The sequence below is a fragment of the Tigriopus californicus genome, chromosome 6, assembly GCF_007210705.1.
Source record: "Tigriopus californicus strain San Diego chromosome 6, Tcal_SD_v2.1, whole genome shotgun sequence".
In the NCBI taxonomy this organism is placed as follows: Eukaryota; Metazoa; Arthropoda; class Copepoda; order Harpacticoida; family Harpacticidae; genus Tigriopus; species Tigriopus californicus.
In genome coordinates, this window is record NC_081445.1 from 6,691,124 (window position 1) to 6,701,066 (window position 9,943).

The window sequence follows — 9,943 nt, forward strand, 5'->3', positions numbered from 1 at the left end:
CAACGATGACAGAGCTCTCTCTAGTTAGGCTCTTCGCATGCATGGTCATGGTTTCCACGGTGAAAAGTACAAACTCGGGCTTGTTGACGAGAAGTTCAAAAGATTAGAATCAACAATCTAGGCCAATGGACGTACCTACAGTATGCGTGGGGCTACTTGAATTCATGGGGCTCTCTCGTTTTGAGGAATCCCGGAGGAGGAAGAGGAGGAGGTGGTAGACAGGAAATTGAAAGGAAGAGTCAATAAGCATTTGGAGAGGGAAATAAAAAGGGGGACAGAATTGACAGAAATTCTCTTGCGGCTCCAACGCAGCACACCACCTACTTCAATGCCATCCTTTAACGCAATTGAAAGTGAAGAAAAATGGGTGGAGAGAGACAGAGAGGGATCCAAGAGAAGGTTGGTGCGTGGACGAATGGGGTGAAAAGAGGGCTGCTCTTGGCTGTTGGCAAAGCAGCCAACTCTTATCTAAATAGGGAGTATCGCTCGTCCCAATTTATGAGCTGGGAGCTCAGAGGTTTGGTATTCGATTATTTGCTCAGTTGTGAATTCCAGATATACTAAGAGAAAGACTGAGAGAGAAAGAGAGAAACCAGCCACCCCAATAAAGAGACAGACATTGCGAGTTTGTGAGTTTGCTCCGCTCAAATTCTCTGTCTCCCGCCATAAAGTTGTTCCACCATGAGGTTTATGGCGAAATGAACTGGGGGGAACATCCTACTTTGCGCTCGTTTTCTCCCACCCTTTTGGCTCGATGGTCGCTCACTTCCTCAAAACCCGCAAAGCAACAACAACAATTTTTATCTGCTTATCTTTTAGTCACCAGTGGTAAAGAGGCGTCTTGCGAAGGGAGAGACCATTTTTTAGCCTGGTTCCTCCACGAAGGTTCAAAGATAGGTTAAAGCTACCATGAAGATATGTAATGGGCAGAGAGAGTAACAACCTTCTGCCCCAAAACACGGTTCAAGGAACTTTCCACTTGATATTGCTAATTCCAGCCGCTTGGATTCGGAGGAGAGCAAAAAAAAGCTGGCACAGCATTTTGGCTCTATTAAAAAGAGGGTTGAAAATGGGGAGTGGAGACTGGGGAGTTGCTCTCTTTTTGGGAACCATTGCCCGAGCATGGAAAAAGTGGATCCTGTTTTTTTCGGTGTCCCAATGGACCTGAAGGTAAAAACGAGGGCGGCTCCTTTGAGTGGGGCAAGACCAACTGGATTGAAATGGAGGAGGAGGAGGAGGAAGAAGAGGAGGATGACTTGAGAATCCAGGGAAAAGTTTACGGAGAAAGATTTCCTGCCCGAGGGTGAGATGACTGGATGAGACTGGAAGTTGGGCATGGATGCATGCATACATGCCTGCCTGCCTGCCATGTCGTACGTAAATTGTGACTCTAGAGCACAAATGGCATTGGTGGTATTAATGTTCATGGTCTTACCTGGAAGAATAGGCAGAAGCACACCCACTGGTAATACTTGACATATCTGCGTTCCTCGGGGTCGACGGTTTTGTCGATGCCAGGGTGGGCCACGTCAATCCCAATCCGCTTCCAGAAGGCACTCGGAATTGTGTATGTGGAGTGGATCCAGCAATATGTGTTGAGCACATCCTCAGGGATGTCTTTGGTGTGAATACAATCGATGGGATTGCCCACATACTGACGAGTGGTCACTATGAGGGAGAAGGCCAACAGGAAACTGACCGATGCTGAATAATGCAGGCGAAAAATCGACGAATCGATAGTCACTGAACTAATTTTAACGAGGCCTTTGAGACCTCGAAACACGTCCAACATGGTTAGTGTCTAGTGAAGGCAGGAACACTTGGAGAGAAGGGTAAGAGCAGTAGAAACAGTGACGATTGGAGCCGTTGGTGGTGACGTTTGGATGACCGGAGGATCGAAGCACTTCTCGGTCTACTATCCAATCAGTGGAATCACGAACACTATCGACGTCAATCGATCGATGGGCCTCTACTAAACTGTCCAGGCTGGGATAATGGCAACGAATGTTTTGTCTGTTTTTGGCACTTGTTTTCTGCGACCTCGTTGACGAATCTGGATCAATGGCGAGGTGTCGAACGCCTCGCACCAGTAGGTCGTCGTCCGGATAAAGTATTGTGGGACACAACAAGCACAAGCACGACGGCCAGGATGGATCCCGCTGTTGTCCGGATGGTGACGATAAATAGCCTGACAATGAGCTACTTTTCAATGGTTTTTGCCCACTTGGTTTGCACATGACAGCTTGGAGCCAAAGAACATGATAGAGACGAGGCTTAGGGGGTATTAGTGGTCGTATTGCGGGATGGGGGAACTAGGAGATCCTGAAGAATTAGATGCAGAGTTGTCGTGCTGAATGCCCTCGGAGGTAAACTTTTGGTTCTCGCATAACAAGTCCAGAGAGTTTTTCTTTTTCATCCCAAGCGGCACCGCAGATGGACACACGGATCAAAGCGAACCGCCAAGAGTTGGTCGCCAATTCTGTGGCCTTCTTCTTGTACTTCTTGCTGTTGTTGTTGTTGTTGTTGTTGTTGTTGTTGTCCTTGTTCTTCTGTCTCTCGCCGCCCCATCTTTGACACAGGTTTCTCTGACCGGAAGATTGAAGTGACAGATACAGAGATGGCCTTCAAGGTGGCACGTCTCGATGATGATGATGATGATGATGATGATGGGGAGAGCACGGTCGACTAGCTCGTCGTTGAAGGCTGCTGCGGGTTTGCAGGTATTGTGGGTAGGACCCGCTTGCTCTTGGCCCGATGACGAACTAACAATTTGCTTCAATTAGACTCCGCGAAGGTTGCCAACCTAAGTGGCCGGCGTTACACTTCTACCTCGACACGGTGGCGACCGAAGCACATCCATCAAAATTCTGCCTCATTTTTCTGTCACGATTCCCCACACAAAAACAAGACGACGAGAAGAACGAGATTGACACGCCGAGAGTTCGGAGTCGAAACTCGACTGACTAACTGACTGCCTGAACAGATTCTTCCACTTTTTGAGCAAAATGAAAGAATGAACGAACGAGCGAGTGAAAGGAAAAAGCAAAAAGCAAAAAAGGGGGGGAATTTGCCTGCACCTTTCTTCGGTGTGGTGGTAGGCTTTGTCAATTACGTGCTGAGTGATTGGAGGCAAATGTTTTCATTGTTGTGGCTGTCTCCCACTTCTTTTTTTGCACGATCTGTCGCTCCGGTGTCACATTCCCTCTCATCTGGTTGGGATCACCATCATCATTATCTCTTCTTCTCCTCTCGTGATCTCGTGATCTCGAAGATGGCAAGGAAAACTTGCGGCACTCAATAACCCCCAAAGGAGCACGAAGTCATGTCCTGAATTAACTGACGGACGAAGGTGATGGTGCGGTGTTGTCAGTGCAGGAGAAGCAAAACCCCACCAATGGTCCTCCTCTCTGAAGATTTGGAAGAGGGGTAGACAGAACCCTATTTTTTCGAGTCTCTGGTGATCTCTTGGGTTCGTAACGTATAATCGAGAGCTATCAATCCTATGTGGACCTGCAGACTCGCACAAACACGTTCACTATTTTCTCTCTGTCATACTTTCACCCGGCTCGAGACGTGGCAATTGAATGATAGCAGTGGGCAAGAAAGCGGAAAATTACTTTTTTTTAAGGATTCATGTTCTCCTCTTGTTGTTCTTTCCAATTCAAAACGAATTGCTGAATCACTGAGCAGCCACCTCGATGAAGATGGAATGCCTGACAGGGATAATGGATCGCCTTCAGACGGCTAGCAATACTTTTTGGCACACTTTGGAAGTGCCAACACATTTCCATTGGGAACACATCAACATCACCTTATTGGAAATCTGACGGGGCAACTGGGGCGTCGGGACCAACAATAGGATTCTACTCATGCCTGTTGATGATTAAAAAAATTCAGTGAACAATGCGTAAAAAATATCTGTCCCAGACGCTGGTGGGGCTGTCGTGGTTTGGCAAGAAGTCGGGAGCACAACATATTTCGTTTAGACGTGTTTTGGATGCAACTCGGGTTTCCGCCTTATGTCTCTGTCTTCCCGTTATTTTTCTTATGGTTCCAACGATAAAAAACACACACGGAGAAATGGCATCTGAGACACCTTTCCGTGAAAGGTGAAGGACCAGTCAAGGGTCCTAAAACTTCCGCCTAATGGAGGCTTGGCCACGCGGTGGTTCGTCAATTTGGAAACGCTATTAAGGATTCGCCAAACTTGATCCTCACGCTCACTGGGGCGACCAATGGCTTTTCCCGGGATTATCGGGAAAGTAACACCCACGGAATTCAATTACACAGAGACGGGCACCAATGTCAAGAAACTTGGATCAGCTGGCTTGGACCAGATGCCTTCTGGAAGCTCTCCTATTTCACACTCACGGGCTCATGGGACCCAAAGCAAAGTGAAGTTAAACAACAGAAGACAGACACCACGCTACTGCAATCCGTGTTGTTCCAGATTCTCCTGCAGTACACCCTGTCCGACCCGTTGCCTAGCGTTCCGGCGACTCAAAGTGGGTCGGTCTCCTATCCGAGATGTTAAGCTGATGAGAATGCCTCAAACTCAAGCCGGGCCTCACTGTCTGTGCTCGAGCATCCCTATGAGGTTAGTCAGTGGCTGAAGGTAGCGATCCTCCCACAACGCACTCAATTCAATGAGTGAGGCAATGAATCCACGGCGGCACAGAGAGAGACCTCGGTCGGGTAGAGAGGGGGAGCTCACTAATGCAGATGCGCATTCAAGGAGCTGACTCGCGATCCTCGTTGCTCAACAATCTATTGTGTGTCATGAGCATCAACTTTCCTTTAGCTGGAAAGTCCTGACATTTTGCCAACTTCCGAGCCTTTGCCTGGCTTGCAACGTTGCAAATACATACATCCATCCATCCATACATACACACGTACGGACAACACCTGAACTGTCAGAAAGCACCTTGGCGTCTCTGTTTCCCTCGCCTGTCCTGAAAAATATGTGCGGCGTGCGAGTGAAGAGGAACTACTGAGTGGGAACACACGAAGCACGATAGTACCCACAGGTGGGAGAAGGACTGGGAGAAATCCGGAGCAAGCAAAGAGTTAGGACAGACTCGCGTCCATCGATCCCTATCTGTTGTTTATGGTATGTCCGGCGAAGTTTCGTCAGCGACCTTGTGATGACTGTTCACACTCTGGGATATTTGAACACATTCAATGTCTGGATCTCACACTAGGAACCACCCACAATGCTAGGCGAACGAAACCACAACATCCCGAACATCCGACCGATCCACTACGTATCTTCTGACAGACTTGCTTACCATGCTGCCAAAAATGAACGAGAAGAATTCCGCGCGAGAACGAACGAAGAAGCTCCGTCTTCTTCTTCTTTTTCGGACCGGCGAATGGAATTCCTCGAGAACCAAAAGAGGAGCCAAAGGTCCGTTCCCTCCCAATGTTCCAATTTCCCCTTGTTTGCTAGCTTCCCTTCGTCTCCTTCTTGTTCTTCGTTCTCTCCCTTCGAGTTCTACTTATGAACGTACGAACGAAAGAACGAACGAGTGAGCAGTACGTAGTTGTACGTGAAGGCTCCTTCCTCGTCCTTCTTTTTCTTCCCCGTCTTCTTAGTCTCTTGATCCAAAACCATGCCTCTTTGAGCCTGAGCTGAATAAAGTGGTGGGGGCGGAAGAGGACGAGCAACCCGAAGAACCACCCAAGGAACCACCCGAGGAACCCCGAGGAACCTCGAGGAACCTCGAGGAACCAAAGGAAGCCAAGCACCAAAAGCAAAGCAAAGGGGGAGGAACGCAGAGAAACAGGAAGGTAGGGAAGCAAAGAGGCACTCGGGGAGGAATGGAAGGGAGTAAGTGAGTGAGGAAGTAAGTAAGTAAGTAAGTAAGTAAGTAAGTAAGTAAGTAAGTAAGTAAGTAAGTAAGTAAGTAAGTAAGTAAGTAAGTAAGTAAGTAAGTAAGAGGGAGACAAGACGGGTAGCCAGCGAAACATCGTGTTCTGGCTAACTCGTGCTGAGTCTCCAAGGCATTTCGGAAACCCGCTTCCCATCTCAAAAAGCATCCAACCCTCTTCCAATGGCAAGGAAAAAAGGGGAAAAGCACCACAAACAGGACGACGAACACAGAGACGAAATAGCTAAACGATTTAGAAAGGGGGAGAGTGTTTTGTCTTCGGGGTGGAAAGGCTTCTGCCGTGATCTTGAAGTACCTAAGAAGGGCCGGCAATTCTTGTAACCGAGGGCGGCAGATGAAACACATACCTTGTACATACACTGGTGAGGGCCCACGCCAATCTATATTACGCCCCTTCCTCGTTCAGTTCTCAAAGAGTTTGAACTACCTCCTGCGAAAGTTTTGACACCCCTCTTCTTTCATTTTTCCCCTTACTTGGTTGGTCCGTCTTGGAATACTTTCTCTGCTTGCCAATAAGGATTCTCCGAGACTCATCAGCTGAGGTTGCAGATCGCTTCATCCCCTACATATATCACTTCATTGAGCTTTACTCCAAGAATTCACTTCAATACTTCCACCCTTTACTTAATTCATCTTGTTCGTAAATCTTGGACTTATTTATGATGGTAGTCTAGAAAATAGGGCTCGGCAACAGAGGTAGAGAAAGTCCTTGATCTACAGAAATGGAAGCAAAGAACCAATTTTCAATTAGCAATTCAGTAAAAGCAAAGAAGATCTAATGAACGAAAGGGAAGATGTAATTAATTAAAACTGATGTTGTTGTTTGGCATGTTTGAAAATTGGGGGCCTTTTGTCTTAGCGCACATGGCGGAACTTTTACAAAAATATAACCTCTCAACCTCACCAAAAGTATTCACCATGCTTGGAACTTTGTTGAGTTTCAACATGTCAGCCAGGATGTTCCATTTCATTCCGTGATTGTCAATCACTTTCTGCCATGTTGCCAATTCAAAGACAGTTTTTCTCTGAGCCCCTATTTCAAATGGAACAATGACCTCTACGGAAGAATAGTTCGTTCCAAAAAAAGAACCGCACTTTTTTCTGTTACAAGCAAACAGAAACCCAAGTCAGCCAACGATGATATTGTATTCACTTATGTAAAAGACAGCGTCCAACAAATGTTTTCATGGTAAGGAACTTCATTTGAGTCTTGCAACAGTCTGGTGCTCAGTGTCACGTGGGCTTAAATTACTTAAAGGCATTATGTTGTGCAACGAGCCGAGGCAAGATTGTGGTGCCTAAGAGCCCCGAGTCATTTTTTTTCTTGGTGTAAAAAGAGAGCCTCTGTTGGTAGACCTCACTTGTGTAGTGTTCATCCTACGTAGATACCAGATTGAGCCAGATATGGTACAAGGAACACGCAAAAGGATGGGAAACATTCCCAATTTTCAAACAACCTAGACAACATTTCCTTGGCGATCGATCGGAGGATTAAGATACATTTCCCAAATAGATAAAGTTTTGAGAGTATATTTGGTATTGAAATTTATCGTTTAAAAAATGAGATATAACAAAAGTTCATTAGAAGAGATCAGTATTCTTTAAACTTAATTAACAGATGTAATTTCATATTTTGTCCACCCTTTGAAAGCAATATTGATCACGTTCAGCACAGAAAGAAACACACCATGATAACCCATTTTCCGCGCCCTTGCTGGTTCCCTCGAACAAGGCATTACGATATAATGATCATCTCTCACTAATCCCAATTTCAAACAATAGTATCAATCACAAACAGCCATGAACTAGTTGCAGCACGCATGATGGAGCTTTTTTTTTTAAACTGTCATATTTGCGATAGAAGCTGGCGGAGAAATGGGAACGCCAAGTCGAGTTTGTTGGTTCTCGCTGGACCAATTCCCAGCACTTCACTCAGGGTAAGCTGTCCTTGGGAAATGAATCCTACAGTAGATAGTAGTTAGGACTCAAGGAATGCACCAAAGAGGTAAACATTATTCACTCATACCCATTTGGAGGGCCGTAGCAACTCATTGCATATTCCGACTTTTGTTGACGGTGCTGGGTGGACTTCTTGCGGGTCCAAATGGGCCCGGCTGAGAAGAATATTCATCCATAAACAACATGCAAGGGCCGCTGAGTAGGTATGTTGAGTGCACAGGACAGTGTACAATGGGACAACATGCAAGCATTCATAAAAGCTAATAGTGGTTACTGAATGATATGCATGGATTGCTCAATCAGTTTTGTCACTTTCTCAGTTGGCGTTGGATTCCTGCTCCTGTTCTTTCTCTGTCTGGGAGGCTTCTTCATCATCATCATCATCATCACCATCATCAACGACAACAACAACCACGTTCCTTTGCAGGAGGACGCGCAATGGACCGGGAAGGGGGGGGGGACTTCTTCGTCATCTTATTCTTGTTACTAAATGGCTGTCCCAAGGATGGCTCATTTGCTTACGAGTTCTGACAATGGCGTGCTGCTCAAAGTGAACCGACCTTGTTATTGGTTTGGTGTTTTTTCGAAAGTGGACACGAAACAGCCATTTTCGACGGCGACCTTGGCATTTGTGTTGTCAAAGCTTGGACATTTAGGATGGTTTGAGCTCTTCTTTTTGTTCTTTCATTTCTTGGGTACGACCCGAGCGATCCATCATAGAAACCATTCCGAGTCAGTTTCCTCATTGAATTGCTCCACTGGCCACGATTCCTCTTCAACTTTGTACGTAACTCTCTTCTTGCCTCCTTCAACCGTACCAAGTACTGTGCGTTCTCGACCAACGTAGAAGTTCCCGAGAACTACGTACTATGTAACATCCCACAAATCCATTCATTCATCCATCCATCAATCTATCTATTTATCCGTCCACTGGACTACTATCCGCTCGGAATCCACCGGTTTCGTCGGCATTAAATGCATATCGTTCTAAGAACGCTAATGCGCACATGATAATCTGGAGGGGGACTCAAAGAGCAATTCTTAGGTGTCCAACTTCTGGAAGAACCTGTTAGTAGATATGGCCGCCTCCCTATCACGTCATCGTATTTCTGCACATCCTGAGAAGAACTCATTGAGGTTTTTAAGAAGGATTTGCGTTTCTCGCTTCGTCTTCTCGAGATTCCTGGTCCTCCTTTTCTTATGGAACAAGTCCTTGAATGAGCGTGTGAAGTAAGTGAGCCCATTCTATAAGTGTACTTACATGGACAAGTGGGACTAGATTCTACGTTCTTGGTTCTGTCTGGGACGCCGAAGACACGATGACGACGACGACGATGACGATGTCGACGACGACGGCAACGACGACGATGAGCAATCCAGTTAGCTCTTGACTGCCACCCCCTCCCCCCCCCCCTCCCCCCCAAGTTTTATGGCTGTCATTCGAAGCTTGACGCGGGTGAGTGTGAATGAGAATTCAGAGGGTTTCGACTTTCACCCAAGATGTCCTAGAATTCGGCTTCCATTGAGAGGACTGACTGGCTGACTGGTTGACTGGCTTGCCCGAGACACAGATACGAACCATCGGGGAAACCCCAAGGACAAACTCCTTCAAGTTCACGTTTGAGGTTGTTCGTTGGCCTTGGTTTTAAATACAATCATGCTCTTTTGGAGAATGGGGAGGTTGAGCATTGGAGCTGGAAATTGAGTTCCACCGGATGATGTAGTGGTGTCCTTCATTCGATCCCCGAGAGAATTGGAAAAGGGGGGAAATCTGATTCGAGCCAACAACATAGAAATGGACCGAGGTCTTAAGGCCAAACACAAGTCAAAGACCATGGGCCCATTTTTGGGTTTCACAACGGTTGCCCTGTGTACAAGCGACAATGGCTGTGCGATTTGTGCATGTGTGATATGCTTCTTAAATGACAAGGGAAAATAATGGGAGGAGAAACATGTGGTGAATTGGTGATTGTTCCCACCGTATTTTTATTTTCTCACGGGCTGGATGATCAAGATTCTTTTTTGGGTTGGACGTGAACATGATCGATTCTTTTGACATTGCTTGTTGCAATGATTGTACTGACCCAGTTTCC

The 9,943-nt window shown here is 46.5% G+C and overlaps 1 protein-coding gene across 1 annotated transcript in view; it reads right to left on the minus strand.

Annotated features, from left to right (window-relative positions):
* The window catches only part of LOC131882286 (innexin shaking-B-like), a 28,556-nt gene extending 23,779 nt beyond the window's left edge, over positions 1–4,777 (minus strand). Inside the window, exon 1 of the mRNA XM_059229388.1 lies at positions 1,436–4,777. Within this exon, the coding sequence (XP_059085371.1) occupies positions 1,436–1,792 (357 nt within the window). The 5' untranslated portion in view covers positions 1,793–4,777. The remainder of the gene's footprint in view (positions 1–1,435) is intronic.
* Positions 4,778–9,943: the final 5,166 nt, after the last annotated feature.